Raw genomic sequence first — 24440 nt, forward strand, 5'->3', positions numbered from 1 at the left:
TCCTGGTCTGATCTGATCAAATATTTTCCCTTTTGACTGATTAGATCTGATATTTTCCTGGTGTAATCAGACCCAACTTCTTTCCAGCCTGATTTACCTAATCTAATCAAATTACAAGTTTGTTCTGTTTTTTTCTGATCTGATCTGCTCAGAAATTGTGATTTTCCTGATCTGATCATACCGAATCCCCCCCCCCTCCCAAGCCAATTTAACTAATTAAATAAGTTTGATCAGATTTCTCCAGGTCTGCTCAGAATTCTCCAGGTCTGCTCAGAAATTCTAATTTATCTGATCGGATCTGCTAAGAAGTGGTGATTTTTCTTATCTGATCACTGATCAGAAGACCTGGTATTTTCTTCTGGTCTAATTTGATCTGATTCAATGTGTTGTATGAGATCTGATCAGATCTGCTCAGAGATGATTGTAATGCTCCTGGTCTGATCTGATCTGATCAAATATTTTCCCTTTTGACTGATTAGATCTGATATTTTCCTGATGTAATCAGACATAACTTCTTTCCAGCCTGATTTAATTTAATCAAATTAGTTTGTTCAGTTCTGATCTGATCTGATCAGACCAAATATTTTCTCCTGAACTGATTACTAGATCTGATCAAATGATATCTGCTCAGAAATGATGATTTTTCTGATCTGATCAGACCTGATATTTTCCCTGTACTGATTTGATCTGATTAAATAGGGTTCATTATATTTGATCAGACCCAATATTTTCCCGCGTTGTTTTAATCTGATTGAATAGATTTGTTTAGATCATCAGATCTGCTCAAAAATTGCGATTTTCCCTATCTGATCAGATACAATTTTTCCCTCGTGCCGATTAGATCTGATTGAATGGGTTTGATCAAATCTCATCAGATCTGTTTGAAAATGGTAATTTTCCTGATGTGATCAGACCTGCTATTTTTCCTATTGTGATTAGATCTGCTCAGAGCCTCCTGAGTATTTTTTTCTCCGTCTCAGTGTGATCTAATGAAGTGGGTTTGTGGTTAGATCAGATCTCATCAGATCTACTCAGGAGCGGTAATTTTTCTTCTCTGATCAGATCTACTCAGAAATGGCAATTTTCCTGACCTGTTCAAATTTGCTCAGAAATTGTGATTTTTCTGATTTGATCAGAATTGATGTTTTCTCCTGACCTGATTTTATCTGATTCAATAGGTTTAATCAGATATAATCAGATTTGTAATTTGTAGAGTAATTCTCTCAATCTGATCAGACCTAAATGAATGACCTAATATGTATTTTCCCCCTGAACTGATTAAATGGATTTGATCAGATCTTTTTAGACATTCTCAGAAATAATAATTTCCCTGACCTGATTAGACCTACTCTTCCTCCTCTTGTCAGCCTGATTTAATCTGATAAAATGGATGTAATCAGATGCAATTATATATACCAAAGCTACCGCATTGAATGTGAATAAATTAATCTAGATTAAATTGAATTCCAATTCGACAACAAATAACGAGTGGTAAGTAACAAAACCCTCAGGGGAATACATGGTATCAGATCAGGTTTAAACAGAACAGTTTTAATCAAAATTCTGATCTGATCAGATTTGGTCTTCTCAAATTACATCTATGAGAAAATGGTCGAATCAAGCCCCTAATGGAAATTATGATCAGATCTGCTCAGAAATAGCAATTTTCCTAATCTGATCTAATTCAACTTATCTTTTTTCCTTGGGCGATTTGATCTGGTTAAAGGGGTTCGATTAAAATAAATCAGAATTCTGCATATGAAATTAAAATTTTCAAGATCTGATCTGATCCATCCATCCCCCCTCTACTAGGCTGAATTGATCTCTAAGATATTAAATTTTATTTATTTATTGATAGTCGTTAGATCTGATCATATTCAATCAGATTTGATCACGTCCATCAGGTTCTCCTTATATTGGATCTGATCATGTCTGATCAAATCTGATCTGATCAAATTGAATCCTATGAATTTCCAGCAACTTATTCGATCAAATCAGATCAGATCCAAACATAAAAGCGATTAAATAGCCAATAATTTTACCTTAATGTCTAAAGGAGCATTTCCAGCTTTTCTGGTATCGACTGTGAAATCAACTGGGACACCAAGGGGTAAGTTTCCTTTACCGATTCCGGGCCCTGAACATTCCACCTAGAAATAGAAAACAACCCATTTACATAATAAGAAATTTATTAAATCATCAACTGTGCAGATTATTTCGTAAAATGATTGAAAAGAAAATTACCTTATCCGGATAGTAATCCGTACTAGGTAATACTTGAGCCATGAAAGGTGAATTTGGAATATCTTCGTTATCACATAAAATATGGACAGCATATTCGCCCGGAGCTGTTGGATAATATCGGATATCCGCAGATCCATCTCCATTATCATCACATTCGATTTTAGCTTGAGATGGGCCTTCTATACTGAAACCTAAAAAGAGATTCATTCAATCGATGAGAATTTCCCACTTTTAAAAATTTTTACCCAATGGAGATATTAATGAATTCAAAACCTACCTAAAGCTCCAGTTTCGCCATTACTTTCGACGGTAAATTGAGCTGGTTGGTTGACGATACCTCCTACTAGTCCGGGACCATAGGCTTGGATTTTAGTTTCTTTATATGGACCAACGTTCACTTCGAATGGAGATCTGGGCACTTCTTGTCCGGCAAATGTGACCATAATTACGTGTCTGCCTTGACGTTTGGGATGGTATGTGACATCGTATAAACCATTATCTACTTTTTTAATCGTCGCTGGTTCGTTTACACCACCTGAAATGGAGTTTTGTTAGAAGAGTTGCCTATCTAGAGATGCAGATTATTTCAAGAAAATGATTAAATCTGATAAGATCCAGCATTGATTTGATCATGGTCAGACCAAATCGAATCTGGAGAATGTTGAGATATGATGAAGCAATTTTTTCTGTTCAGATTTGGTCATTTTCTTGATCAGATCAGACCAAATTCATGCATACCTGGTCCAATGATTTGTACTTCGGGTTTTCCTTCACCAGCTTTCTCAGTATTAATGTGGAAAAGAGCTGAGTCGCTTACGCGGATACCATTCGTTTGTACACCTCTGCCAGTGACCTTGACTTTCTTGGCGTCTGAAACTAATGATGGAAATTCTTCGTTTACATCGCGTGAAATATGCAGAAAAAATCAATTATTGGAAAATTTGTTGCACCGATTAACTAACCAACTCATAGATTAAGCATGCATTTTCCCCTTCCTCGACCTTCATTCGACTTAAAATTCATTAAAAATCTAATACCTAAAATGGGAAAATTTCGAACACTATCGATTTCATTTAAACATATCGATACATCGATATTTCATCCTCTAAATCTACCCACGAATTACTCTCCATTTCACCAGTCATCGTTAAAATTATCTTCGTACATAATTCCCTTTCTATAATGTCATCGATTAAGAATAATCTCAATGAAAAATGATTTCCATCCCACCAAAGTAGGTACTGTGAGACGAGAAGGGTGTAAACGAACACACGTAAAATAGGTGAAAGAAGAAACGTTCGCTGGCCCAACTCCACGAATTAGTTTACCAAAGCAATAAATATTTGCTCGAAAGGTTTTGATTTAAAGCCAATAAATTCGTCGCTCAGATAATCGTAAACGTTCGCCGTCAGACGAACTAGAACAATTAATCGACGCTGTTGAAGATTTAACCCACCTGGTTGTACTCGAACGGTGAACGGACTGTTTGGGATGACTTGATTCTCGAAGAAGATATTCACATTTATGGGACCTGCAGCCGTAGGAATGTATTCGCAACGCCAAACTCCAGGCGAAGTTTGGTAAAGTTTCATCGATAGAGCGTTTTGTTGACCAGCCGTGTCCACGATGATGACCTCAGGAGTGCCTTGGCCAGCATCTGAAACGGATTAAGAAAATTATTCGTATTTTTCTGCAGTTCTGAAGCATTTTCATCTGCAAATCAATGATAGATAGGCTTACCTTTAGTGAAGATATCAAAATATGTGCCTCGACTGACCATAACTCCATCAGGTTGAAGTCCAGGCCCTGATGCGGTTACTTTAGTAACATCTCCAGCAGTTCCTTCGACTGATACGGTATATGGCGATTTTGGTATCTCTTTTCCGGCAAAATAAACGTTTACTTTATGTTTACCCTCCATTTTCGGAGTATAACTCACCGAGTAGGTTTTACTTCGGTCGTTATTGTAACGAATGTCGACCTGTGAATAAATAATTAGGGTAATGATCGTGTATAAAAAGATGGATTTATTTGCGACGAAACATCGCACGACCATGTATAAATGTATATTAAAGCGTATCATCGTTATAAACGTGTTGAAAGATTTATGCAGTCGACTACTGATGTAGTTTATGTGTTCGTATTTTTTTTTTTTTTTTTTTAGTCTTTGCGATGACACATAGCCTAGTCGTACTTTCAAATTCTACAATTAAAATACTGACCGGCTCAATTTGTCCTTTTGGATTTTCCACTTTAACGTCAACTTCTCCACTACCAGCTGAGAATGTTTCGACGGTAAATTTAGCAGGTGCTTTGACTAATGGCCCTTTCGGTTCGATGCCCGGACCGTAAGCTCTGACTCTATTGAACATGAAATAAAATACATGAGAATGAGATTGATCTTTACCTATAGCTGAACTGAAATTAAATTTGAGAAAATGTACAATATGCTGGTACCTGTTAGCGTTGGTTTTTGGTCTCAGTGGAGCTCCGTGTTTCAATTTAGCGTTTGGATATTGAGAGAGATACGTCATCATCGAAAGTTCATCCATATTCGGATTAACCAATTCTTCTGGTTTTATGAGCTATAAAACAAAGAAATCAGATGTTTTTTTTCAAAATGGGAAATTAGTTAATTCGACGTGATTTTCTATTTTTAACAATGATTCCAGTGGTTCGTAAATTTTTATGTGGGTACATTGGTGAATTCATTTCTATAATTGGAATTCGTATTTCATATTATTAGATATCAAACATCGACAATTTTAATTTTTTGGTGATTGAATCTATTAGGTTCTGTAGACAGGAAAGTAGAAAATGAGGGAAGCAAAGGCGAGGAAAGAAAGGGCCCAGGTACGAAAGCCAGAGCTGGATATCTATTTAAAAATTATCAGACGATTTACAAAAAAAAATATCAACGAAAAAATCTCAATTCATAATTTCAAAAATCAACACAAAGTAGGTTAATAGTTGAAAAAAAAGCAATCTGAAATAAAATCTTTCGTCATCAAATGCAAATTTTTGTTGAACAAAAGTATGCTTATCGTATCAAAACTTCAGAAATTTTCTAATTCAAAATTTATTCGATCATAGATAAATAGGTACATAGTTTTAAAAATTTCGAGTTTGAGTTGAAAGAAATCAAAATTTCAAATTTGATCTCATTCATCAAAATATTGACAAAATATTTTCAAAATTTTTTGCTTAAAAAGGAGCAAAAATCACCTAAATTTTACGACAAAAATAAAAATTAGGTATTTTGTGAATCATTGAATTTATTTTTAAAATTTTCAATTGGGCACTGTGATAATTTTTTTTACATTTCGAGTCAATTTTTCAAATTTTTATGGGAGACAAAATACGTAACTATTAATTACCATCAGAACAATATTTATAAAATTTTAATTTTGCGTTTACCAACTCTCCTTTTTTTGACCCAGGTCAGTGTTTCTGATACCCATTCCTGACCAAAAACTACAGAAGCATGAGTCCTGTAGGGAGGGGGGGAGAGAACAATCGCTGTTCAAAAAAAATATAAACAAATGGAACTCTGTAACTTTTTGTGTGTCTTTTTGTTCGACTTTGAAATTGAAAAAGCGACGATTACATTTTGAAAAAAGTTCCAAAAATGAATGTCAATTTACGGGTCAAAATTTGAGGATTTCAAGTTCATTTCTTGATTTTTGATAAAGTTTTAAAAATTAAATTGCGGCCAAAAATTCAAAAAAAATATCGATATTTCACAAAATTTACTTAGAAACCTAAAATTTGATATGTTATCCTATTTTTGACCCTACGAATGGATTGGAAATCTTTTTGAGCAGTTCTGAAAGCCTCCAAAAGATTTTTGAAAGTTGAAATGTCCAAAAAAATTTTGCCTAATGGAGTTGGATTTACGAAGTATACTTCTACACCTTGATTTCAACATGTTGGGTTAATTTGAGATGGTTTCAAGCCATTCTAGAGCCTCCAGCCTCCATTTTGGAAATTCCCGATTGTCAAAAAAGTCATAAAACTGTAAAAATGAACGAATCTCAGAACCGGTTGAAATCGATTTTTGAAAAATGTGGTGTGCTGAAGTCAATTTTGACCATTTTTATGGTCCTTTTTGAAAATCTGGAATTTCCAAAATGTCGCTCGAGGCTCCAGAACTGCTTGAAACTATCCTCAATCGACTCAGAATATTGAGATTAGGGTACTTATAAAGTAAATTTTACACTTCCAACTTCATTGGGTTGAATTTTTTTGGAAATTTTACATTTCAAAAACCAGCTGGAGGCTCCAGAACTGTTCAAAACGGATTGAAACCGTTTCCAATCGATTCGGGGGGGGGGGGTCTGAAATAGAATACATATCAAATTTCGGTTTCCTAGGTCAATTAGGCAAAATTTTAGTTTTTTTGTTGTAAGTACATATTTTTATTTTTTGTACTAAAATTTCTCAAAAATTTACCAAAAAACGAAAAATAAATTTTGGAACCTTTAATTTTGTCTTGTGATGTATTTTTGCACATTGTTTTAATTTGTCTGGGCCCAGTTCAAAAATTTTTCTGCTAATTAAGATGCTTTTCTTGTTGAAAAAAAAATGTAAAAGTGTATTTTATCAAAAAAATGAAGTTTTTCGATGGATTTTTACCAATTTTAAGTGGAGTAAAAAAAGACGAGAAATTTTTTTTTTGGAAATTTTTTTTTAAAAAATGAAGGCTTAGATTTTTGATAAGTTTATTGGCCCTTTCTCTTCTCCCGAATGACCCAAAAAGAGTTAATCACGTGCCTAAAATCAAAATTGTTCAAAGAATAATTATCATGATTTTGAATTTATGATAAGGAAGGTGAAGTAAGTTGAGAGGGAAAGGATTTTCGAGGATGTGATTGGTGGAACCAAAAGGCATGAAAAAATGTTCGTTTTTCAAGTACACGTTGGAAAATAAAATTGTTACCATTTTTTAGGCATTTTTAACGAGTTGGGATGGGGAAAGACCTGTAGATAATTTGCCTAAAAATTTGAACTTTTTCAAAAACTTCAAGAAAATTGTGAAATCTGAAAGATTTAGATCTGACGAGGGAACGACTTCAGGTGTCTGCCTTCGATTTTAACAGGAATATGATTTTTGAAAAGAGCTGCTCGAGATAGTTTTTTCAATTTTTCGTAAATTTTTGAAAAATTCAAAAAATTGCGATTTTTAACAAATAATTTTTTTTTTGGTACCTATCTATGTACTTTTTTCAGTCAGTTGAATTAAAACTATAGTTGGTGACTCTGAATTGACGAACTTTTCGGACACTTCGGAGCTATCAGTGTAATTTTTGATTTTCCTGGAATTTTAATATTTTTCCAGAAGTGAGGAAAATTGGTTTGGTTGGCTAAAAATCGAGTTCTGGCTTATTTTCAAATTGTTCAACGAGTTTATCCTCCATTAAATCAATCTCCAGGCGAACATCTCGAGTTTGTTTTTTCGACCAGCACATTCTGGTGGAATTCAAAAATACTGGAAAAATGAAAAATCGAGCCAAAGGCTCCAGAATGGTCGGAAATTATGAAAATTTGGTTTGAAGGAGTCGATAATGTACTTTCAGGGTTCATTTTACCATTTTTACCGAATTAAAGAAAAAAAATGATGTACCTACCTATAAATTGTAAAAAATTATAATTTGTGGATTTTCAAAAATTTTTCAAAAATCAAAAAATTTATTTGAATAGTTGAAATTTTGGTTATCAAAAATTCAGACTATGCTCTTTTTAAACATCGTATTCTCGTTCAAATCGAAAGCTGGCACCTCGACTTGCCCTAGATTCATTTTGAAAATGCTGTGGGCTGTTTCGATTAATTCCTATTCTATATTTCCAGGCCCATTGCAATGGCAACACTGACGATGAGGCATTAAAACATATAAAAATATTTTCTCTATGTAATGTAAACCTACCTACCTATCTACTAAAAATATGAAAATATCCAACGTATATAAAAACGTGCGAGTGTATCGCGCTAATTCAACAAATAAGACTGCAAATTAATTGCAATTATAAACGGTAATGATACATTTCTGCTCGTTTGATTATAACGCGTTGCGAGCGATGAATTCTACGAATTCATTAACACGATGTAGGTAATAGGTATATCTAAGTAAACGTTAAAAAAAATAAAAATAAAAATGAAGTAGCAGCAGAAGGAGAGACGATAGAAAAATACGTTAAAAAATGACTTTACACCTTATACGGGTGTCTAATGCCAATAAGCACACATCGTCGACATCATCGTTTTAAAAAGAACAAAAAAAAATCATAAAACGTAATGTAGGCTCCAGGCACGTTTTCCCTGTACATATTCGCTTATGGAACTGACTAAATTGACTAAACAACAACAACAGCAACGTCTATACAAGATGAACTTGGGTAAGCTCCGAAAGTGTTTACGCTACTTCGGCTTCTATTTTAGAGAGATGTTAAGTTGATAATGATTTATGACAATAGTACGTATATTTTTGCCTACGTCGGAGTATAGGTTGAAAGTGAAAATGTAAAAATATTTATGGTAATTCGATTTCGTAAAAATGTTCGAGTATGTACGTTACCTGTTTCACATCTAACCAATCGTCGGCTAAGCCCATCGCTTCTTTGGCGTTTTGAAGGGCATTTTGAGATTTCCAGTCTTGCCAGTCGGGGCATAAACCTATAAAACAGAATAGGAAAATTTGCCTTATTGTAATTCGGTATCGGTGGTATATGGAGATGAAATGAGAGAGAAAGACTATACACTTTACCTGGTGCGACTGCATCAACTAAAGCGCCGACAGCTTTACCGTCGTTCCAGTCAGTGGTGAAGTTGGTAATTGGAAGATCTGGTATTTTACATTGAATCCAGTTCAACAGTCTGAAAATAAATTGGTCGTGTTAAGGCGTTCGATTCGACAATCGACAATGTAAATATCTACGAGTATGGTACGGATCAGTTGCTCGATTAAATAGTGACGATGAGGAAGGTATGTACCTTTGTTTTGGCGTCGGTCCTTTGTCTGTATGGTTCTGATCGTTGTCTCCTTCGTATTCCCACATCGGCATAGATATCGAGTAATGTAAAATTAGAGTCCATATTAAACCGAGGATTAGTTTCAGTTTGCAGTCAACTATATCTGTAGAATCTGTGAACAGTTCAGAAAACGATCGAATGAGATGCAAATTTTTTCCAAATGGTGATATCGTACAGAAGATGAACGTCAAGGTCGTATGAAATAAATCATATCAAAAGTGTTGTGTAGGGTATTAGAATGTCTAGATGACAGTGGTTGATTGGATAAAGATGATAGGACACAGGGAGTTCAAAAATTCACGAATTTAAAATTCGTTGAAATTATGAAAAACCAGAAACTAATCCAAAATTTGAAAAAATTTAGCTGAATCTTCGTAAGAAAAAAATTCTCAAATTCATAGAAAATTAGCCAAATTGAGATAAAAATAGGTAAAAATAGTGAAAAAGTTGATAAAATAATATGTAAAAATATCATAAAAACGTCAAAAACTATTTTTATAAAAACAATTAAAAATTTACAAAAGAAAAATTTAGCCTGCAAAAGTTGTTGAAAATGGGGGGAAAAAGTGAGTTAGGTTAGATTAAATTTTTGAGGATCGTTATAAAAATTACACAAAATATCGAAAAAATTGTTCAGAAAATTCGGTAAAAATTAACAAAATTGAAAAAGCTTGAGTATTAAGTATTTTATGATTTTGAAAAATTATAAAATGTTATCCAAATTATGGTACCAGATGAAATTGGACAAAATGGGAGGAGGGGGGAAGGGCAAAAATTGGAGTTCGTATTAAATTTTGTAGGGATTCTGCAGCACAGAGTTAGGTTGGAACCATGTTATACGTTTATTTTCTTCTGTATTCAGATTCCTTGTCAATTTGATCAAAAATTCGACATTGAGTCTTTTCCTAACCCAAAAAACATCAATTGACTTATCCCAGCCTCCTCGTAGTAGTGGGGGGGGAGGAGGGAGGCGAGCTGTAATTCAAAATTATGTAAAAATTACGATCGATTTATCTTCTGGTGCTAAAAAATGTTTAGAGAATAATCTCAAATTTCAATTTTTTCATACCTAAAACTCTTGTTTGCTCTCCTCTTAGAATAATCTTGGCTATGAACCCGAATAAACTGGAGCAAAAACTATCCAAATTTCGTGGAAAAATCAGCAAAAGTTTATAAAAATTATCGGTAAAATGCTTTCTGTGACTTTCTGTCCCAAAATCGATCCTCTGACTTGATTACGATCACCTTTAAGCCAATTCAAAACCTCCAGTAAAAATTGTCTCTTCTTTAGAATTCTGGAATTTCCCAGGGGGTGTTTTGCTGTCTTATTACTCAATTTTTTTGAAGGCTCAAAATAGTTTCAAAATTGGTCACCGTTGTTAAAGGCGCCGAGAGGGGGAGAGATCAATTTTGACAATGAAAAAGGTTTTAAATTATTTTCTGAAGAAATGATCAAATTGGATTAAAAAAAAAAAAAAACAATTTATTCGTACAAGTCTAAACTAGAATAATGACAAGATTAAATTTTCAGCTTCCAAAACTGATGACAGCGTTCTCTCGAGGAATTCCAACCCCCTGGGGAAATGTCTACTTTTGTTGGAGGCTTGGTGCTTCCAAAATTATTTTAAGGAGGCCGCAATTGATTTGAAAGAAGGATTTTTGAACATCAACGGACTTGTAAATCTCTATTTCAAATACTTTTTGTAGGAAAAACATACGTCAATGGTTGGCTATTTACCTATTTTCAAAATTCAAAAAAACCAACTTTGGACGCCCAAAATTTGGTCCTGAAATGTGGAGAGCATGATTAGGTGGTGGAGAGCATGATCAGGTTTTGAAGAGCATTTCTAGATTTTTGGTAAATTTTTAAATAATCGCAAAGGGTCAAAAATTGAAAAATTTAAAATTTTACAACATTGACCTAGAAAATTGAAATTTTATATCCAGGTATTCTATTTTTGATCACCTCTCCTGAATCGATTGTTAACGGTTTCGAACCGTTTTGGGCAGTTGTAAAGGCCTCCAGAAAATTCTTGTTATTTTTGGCAAATTTTAACAAATCTCTGGGCCAAAAATGTGCAAAAACCAAAATTTTACCAAATTGACCTTGAAAGCTGAAATTTGGTGTGTACCCTATTTTCAAGCCCCCAAATTGATTGGATAAAATTTCGATGCGTTTTGAAGCCTCCAGGAGATTTTTTTATTTTCAGCGAATTTTTCAAAATTTTGTGTCAAAAATGTGCAAAAACCAAAATTTTACCAAATTGACCCAGAAAGTTGAAATTTGGTGTGTACCTTATTTTCAAGTTCCCAAATTGATTGGAAACAATTTCAATGCGTTTTGGAGCCTCCAGAATATTTTTTTATTTTCGGTGAATTTTTAAAAATCTTTTGCCCAAAAATGTCCAAAATCCAAAATTTTACCAAATTGACCTAGAAAGCTGAAATTTGGCGTGTAGCCTATTTTCAAGCCTCCAAATTGATTGGAAACAATTTCAATGCGTTTCGAAGCCTCCAGAAATTTTTTTTATTTTTGCCGAATTTTAAAAGATCTCTGGGCCAAAAATGTGCGAAAACCAAAATTTTACCAAATTGACCTAGAAAGCTGAAATTTGGTGTGTAGCCTATTTTCAAGCCTCCAAATTGATTGGAAACAATTTCAATGCGTTTTGAAGCCTCCAGAAATTTTTGTTATTTTCGGTGAATTTTTTAAAAACTTTTGGGTCAAAAATGTACAAAAACCAACATTTTACCAAATTGGCCCAGAAAGCTGAAATTTGTGTGTATCCTATTTTCAAGCCGCCAAATTGAATGGGAAACTATTTCAATGCGTTTTGAAGCCTCCAGAAATTTTTGTTATTTTCGGTGAATTTTTCAAGAACTTTTGGGTCAAAAATGTACAAAAACCAAAATTTTACCAAATTAACCCAGAAAGCTGAAATTTGGTGTGTATCCTATTTTCAAGCCCCCAAATTGATTGGAAACAGTTTCAATGCGTTTTGGAGCGTCTAGAAGATTTTTTTATTTTCGGCGAATTTTTTAAAATCTTTGAGCCAAAAAAATCCAAAACTTTACCAAATTGACCAAGGAAGCTGAAATTTGGTGTGTAGCCTATTTTCAAGCCCCCAAATCGATTAGAAACAGTTTCAATGCGTTTTGAGCAGTTTTGAAGCTTCCAGAAGATTTTTCAAAGTTTGAATTTCCACAAAATCTTACCCAATGAAGTTGAAAAGCAAAAATTTGACTTTATGCCCTAATTCGAATATGTCGAGTTGATAGGGAAAGGGGGAGGGTGGTTTCAAGCCGTTTTTGAGCTTCAAGTGATTTTTTTTTGTAATTTTTGGTGATTTTTTGTTTAGAGTTGAATAATGATTTTTTTTCAGTGATGATGAATGAACATTTTTTGGAACGATTCCATATGAATTTTTTTAGTGTTGAATTCTTATGAATCTATTTCAAGTAGTTAACGAGACAAATGAATTTTTTTGAAGTGATTTCAGGTGAATTTTTCGTGGTAGCTTAGAATAAATTTTTCAACGTTTTTTGTGGCAATTTTAGGATGAATTTTTTTGGAATGATTTCATACACATTTTGTTAATGTTGAGTTCTTGTGAATTTTTCGAGTAACCACAAATGAATTTGTTTGGAATGATTTCAAGTGAATTTTTTGTGGTGGTTTAGAATAAATTTTTCACATTTTCAGCATTTTTTGTGGTAATTTCAAACTGATTTTTCAGTGTTGATGAATTTTTAGGAATGATTTTTATTGAATTTTTCGTGCTTTAGTGATTAGCTGACGAGAAATGAAGTTTTTTTGGAATGAAATTTCTAGCGATTTTTTCGTGTTTTTTTTCTAGTGTCGAATTCTAATCAATTTTTTTCAAGTGATGACATGAATTTTTTTGGAATGATTTCAAGTGACTTATTTGTGATGTGGCAATTTAGACTAAATTGTTCAATGATGATTTGTAGCTTGGATCTAGTTTTGAATATTTCGAATGATTTTTAAAATAAATTTTCACCTAGAATGTCATTTTTTAAAATTAAGCTTGGAATTTTTCGCGAGGATTTCAAATTCATTTTTGTGTGTTGAATTCCAATGAATTTTTTTCGAGGCGTGACAAATTAATTTTTCCTTTTGAGGTCATATAGAATAAATTGTTCGATGATGATTTAGTTTGGAACCACTTTTTTCATACATAATTATTTCAAATGAATTTTTTTGTTGCAATTTTTAATAAATTTTTTGTCTTTTTTGGCGACTGCAAATTAATTTTTTTAACTAGTGTTGATTTTTAGTGATTTTTTTTCTAAGTATGGCAAATTGGCAAATTAATTTTTTCGGAATTATTTCAAGGGCCATTCCACGTCAATTGGACCAAGAAGTGGTAGGTGGGTTCGGCGATTTTTTTGAAATTTTTCCTGTGGAAAGACCTTCCGAAGGGATGACCAATGGCGCAAATCGCAGCCCTCTAGCTCATTTTTAACGGCAGCCAGGGGGTGTCAAAGTTTTCAGTGAACCTAAAATATCATCCATTTCAGCAGTGGATTGCTCAATAACCGCGATACCTACAAAAATGGAACTTTTCCCCATAGTTAGAGGTTTTGAAAGGCATTTTGGTGATATCATAAAAATCAGTGTTGCCACTTTTTTTCGTACAAAAAATTAGCTCAAAAAGTTTCAAAACGTAATTTTTATATCGTTCCGACTCTCAAAAATTTTCAATAAAATATATTATGGACAACTGTTCATGCTGAACAACATATTAAAAAATTGGGATGGTAACTTGTAACAAAGTCGATTTAAAAAAATATTAACTTTGCGAAAAAATGCGATTTTTTGATTTTAAACATGAAAAAAAGTTTTGATTGGTAAAGTTCGCCCATTTGACCCCTATTTTTACGTATCTGTTGAAAAAGTTGAAAAACCCCTTCAATCGGTGAAATTAACTCATTTCAAAAAAATCAAAATTCAAAAAAATTCAAAAAAAAAAACAAATTTCATTTTTTTTGCTGTGAGTGAGAGTTTTATCAACTTTTTCATGGAATACGTCAGAAAGTGGTCAAAATAAGACAACTGAATAAATTTAAACTTTTTTTGATGTTTGAAATCGAAAATTGAATTTTTTCAAATTTTGATTTTTTTGTGATGAGTTCATTTTATTGACTGAAAGGGGTTTTTTCAATTTTTTCAACAGATACGTGAAAATAGGGGTCAAATGGGTCAACTTTACCAATGAAAACTTTTTTTCATGTTTTGAATCAAAAAATCGCATTTTTTCGCAAAGTTAATATTTTTTTAAATCGACTTTGTTACAAGTTACCATCCCAATTTTTTAATATGTTGTTCAGCATGAACAGTTGTCCATAATATATTTTTTTCAGAATTTTTTAGAGTCGGAACGATATGAAAATTACGTTTTGAAACTTTTTGAGCTAATTTTTTGTACGAAAAAAAGTGGCAACACTGATTTTTATGATATCACCAAAAAGCCTTTCAAAACCTCTAACTATGGGGAAAAGTTCCATTTTTGTAGGTATCGCGGTTATTTAGCAATCCACTGCTGAAATGGATGATATTTTAGGTTCACTGAAAACTTTGACACCCCCTAGCTGCCGTTAAAAATGAGCTAGAGGGCTGCGATTTGCGCCATTGGTCATCCCTTCGGAAGGTCTTTCCACAGGAAAAATTTCAAAAAAATCGCCGAACCCACCCACCACTTCTTGGTCCAATGACGTGGAATGACCCTCAAGTAAATTTTTTTTTGAATAAATTGTTCAATGATAATTTAGTGTGGAACTTTTTCATGATAACATTTTACTCAGAATTCATCCCATAAAAATCGACGACCGCCCGCAGAGTAGATAAGTACGTAATTTCACTGTCATAAAAATTAATTTCTTTTAACGTCAACTTGGACTGGTTCTGAGCCCCACTGTCATTATGCAAATTTAATTCCTATTATCCTTATCGCCTTCCAGTATCATTTTGATTACATAGTATCGTATCATATCATGTGGTAAAATTTCCGACAAATTGAAACGGTACCAGGCCGGGTAGGTTAGGAGGTTCATACACCTACGTAGGTACTCCTCAATCACCCAGACCCAAGGTATCGATGAACAAATGCAAGTCGAAGTCAACCTTCATCGTCACCGAGAAAATTCTCCCATTTCGAGGCCTGCAAGTGCACCAACCAACTGCGGTATGGCCGCGGAGTAGTGTGTCCTCGAATTGGCCATAAAAAATATCGACAACTTGCTCTTTTTCTTTTTCGGCTCGTGATCTAAGTATACACACAGACACAGTCACAGGCACACATACCTAGGCAAAAATAACCAACACGTAAGAGTCGTCAGAAGCGGCAGAATTAAATATGGTATGGCGATGGCGCTGTCGGATGGTCGGATGGTCTACCTAGCTGTGTAGTAAGTAACACGTTTCAGCACTTCCGATGACGAGAATGTAAATGGCGTAAGAGTGGGTGACATAAAAATACATACAACGAAGCTGTACCATACTCTTCTTATATAGATTTTTGTATGCGCGTATCGTATTATTATATCACTTTATACATTAGTAGTATTAATGAAAAGTGAAAATGTGTACGTAGAGTCGTATGTAAAGTACACGCCGCCACCAGTATACGATGATGTGCGAGAAGAGCGTTAGTCACCAGGTGGGCTTTATTTAAACGCATGACGTACCATGGAACGTGCGATTGTGCGATTGTTTTAACACACTCTGGCGCGTTCATAAGACGCTGACTGCTGAGAGTCGCGGTCGCGAACATCGCAGACACCGACGCCCCCAGACACAAGAAGAAGACGTGCTGCACTAGGGCAATGGTACGCGTATTAACTATTAACCCGAATGTACCTAATCGTTGGCCGGAACAGAGATGATTTTTCTAGTCGACTCAAATACCGAAATTGATAGAAAAAGAGCCAATATTGGTTTTAAATTAGCCAATTGTGTACTTTATTTGTGGAACTCGTTAAAGAAATCTATACTCGTAAGGTACCTATCCCATCTGTGTATACTACATCCGATGGTCAATTGGTCATCTTTAGCCTAGAGCGTGTGGATCGGTCTTTTTTAGTTTGGATTGGAACTCGTTTATCAACTATAATATTTCCATTGTATAATTTTTCTGCCTCTTCGTTTTGTAAACGCCGCACCCATCAGGTCTTCAGGTCGACTTGGAGCATTGTAATTATGTAATCCAGGGGTCTACGAGTACGTCTTCTCGAGATATTTTTCTCTTATATATTTTCATATGTAAGCTTAATAAATACGACGTGTACGAGCTCAGAGCTCTCGATAGAACGATCGAGTAGCTATAGGTGAGGTATTATTGTACAATGTACGAGTATATCGTTGAAAATTGCTGAATGAGCAGATTTTTTTTATCGTACGACTGTGTAATTTGAACAATCGAGCGACTCACGTGTTGTTATACTTAATGCGAATGCAAAATGAGCGAATTCTTGGTAACTAACGTGGGGTGATCTAGGCTTCGTTTCTGTGTATTAATTGTGTTGAAATTAATTCAACTCGAGCCATCTGATTTTTGAAACTTTTCCAAAACAAATAAAGCGTTTCGTCGATTTTGTTTATCTTTATGTTCGATTTCGCGAACACGACGATGATGATACGATGACCGGTGTAAACATTTTTGCAGCGTGAAATCGGATTTTAATGTCTATCGAAAGTATTCTAATTTGAATGAAGTAGACATTTGGGGGGGGGGGGCGATCAACGAGGTTAGGAGGATTGAGGGATTAAATCTGAAAAAGTGAAAAATCAATCGATATTTAAAATTAGTGAGTTCAAATTAGTGAGAATCAACTCGTCACATTCACATTTTTGAGATTTTTCATATTTTTTTTTTACAAAATTATTGGGAGAGATTTGAAAATGTACTGAGAGATCATGTTCAGAAAATATGCGAATATTTGAACTCAGCATGCTTGAAAAACTACCTTAAATATAAAATGACATGTCACACGAATTTTACAAAATTCTTGTTATAGTCTGGAATATGACAATTGGAATAATTGATCCCCTCCTCCGATCCTCTAGGAAAACTTTTTTCTCAGAGGAGGCCTCCCAAAGAACATTTTGAAGCATGCAAAAATTTATCACCAGCCAAAATTTCAAGTGCTAAAGTGCATTTTTTTGATTCTTGGTGAATTTTTGAAAATCAAATTTCAGCCAAAAATGAGGGGAAAAATCAAAATTTTACCCAATTGACCCAGAAAGCTGAAATTTGGGACACATCCTATTTTCGACCTGCCAAATCAATTGGAAACGGTTTCAAACCATTTTGAGCAGTTAGATTTTTGAAACTTGAAATTTTCACAAAATGCCATCTAATGAAGTTGGAATTCCAAAATTGACGCTTCACTACATCTTAAACACGCTATCAAGTCGACTGTTGTTGAATTTTAAGTCATTTTGGAGCCTCCAGCGACTTTTTGAAAATTCTTGGAGCCTCGGGTAGATTTTTGAAATTTGAAATTTCCACAAAATTTTATCAACACTCAACAGGGTGTCTATAGGAATTTGTTGACCGAAAATCACTATTTTTTTCAGTACTTTTTCACTACCTTTCAAAATATTTTCAACCCCCCCCCCCACAAAAAAAACAGTACAATGTGGCAAAAAAAGGAAGATCTTTTTGACGATTTTGACCGGAAAAAAAAGAAGCTTGAGGGCAATTTTGGCAAAAAAACAGAATTTTTTTTTAGTAATTCTGGTAAAAAAAGACATATTTTTTTTTTTTAGTAATTTTGGCAAAAAAGCAAAACGTTTAGAAATTTTGACTTATAATAAGACAGAAATTTTTTGTATATTTTGACAAAAAAGTAAATGTTTTTGGAAATTTTTTCCAAAAAAAAAAACACAAGATTTTCTCGTTCATTGAAGAGAAGGAAGAATCGTCGATTTTTTGAGAATTTTTTCTTAGTAGGTACCTATTCATCATTTGGAAAAATTGCAATTCGAGATTTTTTCATCTGGGAAAGTACATTTGGGGAAATTTTTAGGAACAAAAGTCGACTAGAAATGGTTTTCCGACGTTTTGAAGCCTTCAACAATTTTTTAGGAAATTTCAGTTTTCCACAAAATTACAAAATTCTATTAAGAAATGTTCAAATACTTGAACTTTGGCACTTGGTTTTTCAAATTATCAATCAACTGGATTTTTCACTTTTTTTTCACTACCTTTCAAGCAAAATTTTTGAAAATCACTACATTTTCACTATCACTACTTTCACTACTTATCAACTTTCAAAATCACCACCTTTTCACTACTTTAACTTGTAGACACCCTGATCACTTCAAACTAATTTCAATACGTTAAGAAGTCGACTGCAGGTAGATTTTAAGTCGTTTAAGGGCCTCTAGTGACCTTTTGGAAATTCCTGAAGCTTTCAGTAAATTTTTTAAACTTGAAATTTCCACAACATTTTATTAAATGAAGTTGGAAATCCGAAATTTACGCTGCACTCCAACTTAAACACGCTATTAAGTCAGATTCTGGCGAGTTGAAGTCATTTTGGATCCACCAGCGCCTTTTTTAAAATTCTTGGAGCCTCCAGTAGATTTTTGAAACTTGAAATTTCCACAGAATTTCATCAAATGTGATTGGAAAGCCGACATTAATTTTTTAAACTGATTTCAATACGCTAAGAAGTCCACTGCAGGTAGATTTAAAGTCGTTTTGGAGCCTTCAGAGCCCTTTTTGGAAGTTACTGGAGCCTTCAGCCAATTTTTGTAACTTGAAATTTCCACAAAATGTTACCAAATGAAGTTGGAAATTCGAAATTCACTCTGCACTTCAACTTAAATACGCTATCAAGTCAGCTTTTGGCGAGTTTAAGTAATTTTGGATCCTCCAGCGACTTTTTGAAAATTCTTGGAGCCTCCAATAGATTTTTGAAATTTGAAAATTTCCACAGAATTTCATTAAATGCATATAGAAAGCCTAAACCAATTTCAATACGCTAAGAAGTCGACTGCAGGTAGATTTCAAGTCGTTTTAGAGTCTCCAGCGACTTTTTGGAAATTACTGGAGCCTCCAGTAAATTTTTTAAACTTGAAATATGTGCAAAATTTCATAAAATGGAGCTGAAAAGCCGAAGTACGTGCTAAAATTAATTCGTACAGATTTTGTGTCATTTTTTTGAAGTCCAAGAAGTACCTGGAGGCTCCAAAACGGCTTAAAATCTACCTGCAGTCCATTCATAGCGTATTGAAATTAGTTTACAGAATGAATTTCGGTTTTCCAAATGCATTTGATGAAATGTTAGGGAAATTTCAAGTTTCAAAAATTTGCTGGAGGCTCCAGAACTGCTCAAAATGGTCTGAAACCGTTTCCAATTGATTTGGCTGGCCGAAAATAGAGCGTATCCCAAATTTCAGCTTTCTAACTTTATTTGGTAAAATTTTGAATTTTTTAAAATTCGCTAAAAATCGAAAAATTTGCTTTAGCAGTTGAAATTTTGGCTTGGTGTTAAATTTCACTGTGTCACTTTGTCACGTTTGAATTTTTTTTTGGAAATTTTCATCAAAATTGTGAGTCTTTGTGGCTTCCCCCGTCCCCTCGTGAGATTGATCTGCCATTTTGAAATTTAAATCTGTTAAAAGGATTTATAAAAAAGGATTTTTACTGTGATGTTTTCAAATGTTTAAGTTATACTTCTCAAGTTTTGCGCTTAGAAAGTTCATTTTTGAGGATTTCAAATTCCCTAATTGCTGATTTTGAATCTCGAATACGTTTTTTTTCAAAACTTTGGTTAAAGATTTGTTTTAAATTCAGTCATTTTTCAGATAAATGAGCCTTCCTAAGTTGATTGTTTTGTGTAAAATTCTGAAACGTGTTAAAATTACGAGCCTTCCTAGCCTCATTTAAAGGATTAGAAGGATTGAAAATGATGGTGGCTATTTTACCAAAATATCTAGTGAAAGTTTTACATTTAAGGATACAAACTTCATTTTTTGGTTCGAGTTGATGTGAAATAAGTCTCAATGATTTTTTTAAATCACGTGTGCACCAAAATCGTTGGAATTGGTGATAAAAATCTTATTCGTAAATTCGTAATTTTAAAAACTCGAGTGAATGTAAAAATGATGAATTTTACATGCACCTAGATCGAAATGACACCGGCGCCATCGTCACACCGTCGTGTTGTGATTTTTATGATTTTTAAGATTTTATGGAACTAAATTTTACGTACTTTAATGATCAATTTTGTTTCGTTTTACGAACCTGACGAACTTGAACAGAGAAGCGTAATTATACGTATTTTTTTCACCAGATGAGCATTTTTGGAGAGAGGGGAAGGGGGATGGGTTAATGTGTGAAAAAAGCCAAAATTTCATCTCAACGCAATGACGAATGAAACTACCTAATTATATTGAATTGAATTTTTAAAATACAGCTAGGTGCTAGGTAGTCTATTTTTTACCCCTGGATTTTTTTACTGATAACATGGAAGAAGGTCATATCGTAATCTGTGGTCTCCTATTGGTAGTGAATTTTGGCGTAGAAAAATTGATCAACTCTTCCTCCAGCGGTATTTTGAACAGAGGGAAGCTCGTTTGATTAAAAATCGAATTAAAATCTAGATGAGATCACGGATGGATATGACTAATTATATACCTCAGGTTGGACTGTAGGTAATAGGAGGTATCTGCATGATGTGACACATGACCTATTTGGCTCAAGTTCACATGATGTTAAGGTCATTACACGAAAATTTCCGTTTCACTTTCGTCGAATTTTTGCGTGAAAAAATTCGCAGGAAGTGGTGAATTGGTCATTGCCATGCAACGTTATGCGTTTTGAATTTAATAAGAAGTGTTTGCTGGATGACAGCATGAGAAATTTCTATTTTTGTTTTCAAAAAAGTTTCAATGGAAGCGAGTACCATACAGATAAAAGTAGATGTTATGAGCGATGAATGATTATTGATTATGCATATGTGACCCGCTCTGACAAAACCAACCGTTTCGACAAAAAAAAGTGTCCAAAATAATTATGTTTAAAATGAGTTTTAAGGGTTGAAAGATCAGATTTTTGACAAAAAAACATTTTTTGAAATTTTGTCGAAATGGTCGGTTTTGTCAGAGCGGGTCACATATAGAAATAAGTTTAGGATTAGTATGTGAACAAATTTCAGCATTTTTTCGTCGATTCTGGAGATTAAAAAAAAATGGTCTGGGTAAGAGATTAGGAAATTTAATTTTTCTTCAATCATCATTGACTTTGAAATTAATCAAGTGTTGCTCAGAAATTTTCTAATTTTTAAAAGAAAGAAATGAATTCTAGTTATATGAATGAGTCAACTTTATTAGACGTAATACATACAAATAGGAAATTCGTGATTAGGTATGTTTGAGACTTTTCAAATAAATAGTGACGATTCAGGATGTTTTGTAATATGCTTGTTCATTCATTCTCTTCGCTAAAATGACACATTTTTCTTCGATTCTTCGATAATTTTTCTCTTCATTGAAAACTTCTCGGAAAAACTCATTAACGCATTGATTTTTTAGATATGTATTTAAAAATATGTACATTGTACGTACTACGTATTCATTTCATCAATCTAAGTTGCTGGTATTAGTTTTTTGAATTATTGCAATATTATTCTGAATTGTTTTCTTTTTGCAGAAATTCTGACATAATTTTCTCTTATTAATTTTTCTGTGAATTTTTGTTGCATGTAGTATTGTACGAGTATAATATCGATAAAATGTAACACGTCGTTTTCATTCTACCTAATTCAAACCCAGGGGCAAACGGTTTTAGGTCTGATCATGTCTGAATAAATCTAATTTGATCAGAACTTTGATCATGATCAGATCTGATTATATTATATCTGTTCAGATCTATTCGGATCCGGCCGGGTAAGTAGAAGTGTTTGGAACATCTAATCAGATCCAAACATTTTTCGGCGAGAATGGTCCGAAAAATTGCAATTTTATTTTTCAAACTTCAATAATATAGGTATTTTTTGCTTAAATTTTTCAGGAAAGTACGAAAATTGCATAAAATTTCAAAACATTTGATTGCGTGGTTACACTCTGAGAATTATTTTTTTTTCAAACTTTTTGAAGGTCTCTTTCGACCTGAAAAAAATGTAGGTCTACCTATTTTTCAGTCCAATTTTCAAAAAAAAAAAAAAAAAAGTTCCAAAATTTTGAAATGTGCAATTAGAAAAATCTAACTCGAGGCTATTCTTTCTAGGTCATACTTCAACAATACCACCGTTTTTTAAGAAATTAGGTCGATTTTTAAAAAATACCTGCTTCCATCACATTTACGGGGCAACTTTGAACATTGACGAAAAAATTTAGACTCTCGAAAAATACCATTTCTTCCACATTTGGGATTCTACATACCTACAAGAAGACGTGATGGAAATGAAACTTTCTTGAAATTTTGGAAAACTTGAATCAGAACCTTGTATTAGGATCTTTCAATTTTTCGTTTCGATTGTTGATAATTTTTTGAGAGTTACTCTTCATAGATTCTGATGTTTTTTTATCACTTTGAATTCTTGCCTCATTTTTCAGTTTCCTTTTCATTGAACTTTCAAAAAAAAAAGTGCTAAACAATACTTAATTCTTGTTAACTAGGGCTATGAAATTCGAGATTTTTTTGGTACCAAGTATTCAAACGTATCTGGATCGAAAATTTAATTTTGGTGGGAGGGGGTGAAAGGCTTTAAACGCGGTGAACCAGATTTTGACACAAACCCCCTCCCCTCTAATTTTTTCAATTTAAAAAAAAAAATAAAAAATTCGAATTTTTGGACATGCAGGTTTATTGTTTTTTTGTTCTCAACTTTTAGTATCTATTAAAATAAGCTTTTTGAAGAAATTTTTGCAATTGGAAAAAATGAAAATATGTAATGTGATTATGAAAAAAATTTTACTTTTCTTGAGAAGTCATCAAGAGGTCAAGTACAATCTTTTTGGATCTAAATACACGAGGATTCATAATTTTGACTACCAATAAATTTTTATGAACATTCGTAGGTAATGCTAATTCACAAGTTAAAATTTTACCACGACTCTCATGATTTTATTTTTAAAGCTATGAAAAAAATCATGGTTAGTTTTTCAGAACAAAGACCATAACAAAATCATGATCTTTACGAATTGTGAGGGGAGGGGGTATAGTGAAGTAAAATAAAAAAGATTCAAGATTCTCTCAATAATGTAGACGTACTTTTTTTTGAATAGCTTTTGACTCAAAATCATGACTGTCTATAAGCAAGAATGCTTCTTGTTTCATTTTGATTTGATTCTTTCACGAATTCAAACATCTGTTTTTTTATTTTTCAAAACACAAATTTTCAAAAGCTTTGGTCCTCGGTTAGCTCGGGCTTATTTTCTTTTCTTTTTATAACTAAATTGAGATTTCTAAAAAAAATGTCATTCAAATTTTAAAGTTTAAAGTGAAAAAATAAACTTTTCGTATAAAAAGTATCGTTTTTATGCCTCTCGAAATGAAAATTTTCAGGAATTTTCGCCTTCACAGTGAGGCTTCACTTGGGCCTGTTCTCTTTTACTTTTCAAAATTAAAATCCCCCAAAAAAAGTCTTTCAAATTCTAAAATTTTAAAAGCCAAAAAATAAACTCCTTGTATAAAAAAACATCGTTTTTAGTTCTTTCAAAATACAAATTTTTCAAAAACTTTCGCCATTGTTTCGCTCAGGCCAAATTGTTTCTTGTTTTAAAATTAAAAAATTCACTTTTGGGGCCCCAAAAATCCAAAACAAAAAATGGAAATTTTTAGATTAAGTCATACGAATAATATGATATCGATCGGAAAAATTGGCATCTTTTCCCTACATCGGGCGGAAAATTGTCAGTTGAACAGTTGAACCCCCTCTTTTTTTTTTTTTTTAGGTCGCTGAAGTCGATTTTGGCATTTATATTCCTCCTAAACTCGAAGTGAGTCCTTAAGGGGGGGGGGAGAAAAGGGTCTGCAAAACAAGAAATTTCGAAAAATTCCACATGGGTATCGAAGTAGCGAGTTTTCGGGTCGCTGAAGTCGATTTTAGCATTCATATTTCCCTTAATCTTGAAATGAGCCATCAAAAGGGGGGAGAGGGGGGTGCAAAACATGAAATTTCGAAAAATTACCAA

At 33.4% G+C, this 24440-nt stretch overlaps 1 protein-coding gene across 2 annotated transcripts in view; it reads right to left on the minus strand.

The window, feature by feature from the left end:
• cher (filamin-A) overlaps positions 1 to 24440 on the minus strand; it is a 104658-nt gene that overhangs the window by 47182 nt on the left and 33036 nt on the right. For both annotated transcript variants that reach the window (XM_065363481.1, XM_065363480.1), the window contains exons 3-13: positions 9233 to 9383; positions 9006 to 9115; positions 8817 to 8914; positions 4702 to 4829; positions 4467 to 4605; positions 3985 to 4225; positions 3701 to 3901; positions 2983 to 3120; positions 2522 to 2779; positions 2245 to 2435; positions 2043 to 2150 (exon numbers count right to left, since the gene is read on the minus strand). In XM_065363481.1, coding sequence (XP_065219553.1) covers positions 2043 to 2150; positions 2245 to 2435; positions 2522 to 2779; positions 2983 to 3120; positions 3701 to 3901; positions 3985 to 4225; positions 4467 to 4605; positions 4702 to 4829; positions 8817 to 8914; positions 9006 to 9115; positions 9233 to 9383 — 1763 coding nt within the window. The remainder of the gene's footprint in view (positions 1 to 2042; positions 2151 to 2244; positions 2436 to 2521; positions 2780 to 2982; positions 3121 to 3700; positions 3902 to 3984; positions 4226 to 4466; positions 4606 to 4701; positions 4830 to 8816; positions 8915 to 9005; positions 9116 to 9232; positions 9384 to 24440) is intronic.

Source organism: Planococcus citri, chromosome 4 (genome assembly GCF_950023065.1).
Source record: "Planococcus citri chromosome 4, ihPlaCitr1.1, whole genome shotgun sequence".
Lineage (NCBI taxonomy): Eukaryota > Metazoa > Arthropoda > Insecta > Hemiptera > Pseudococcidae > Planococcus > Planococcus citri.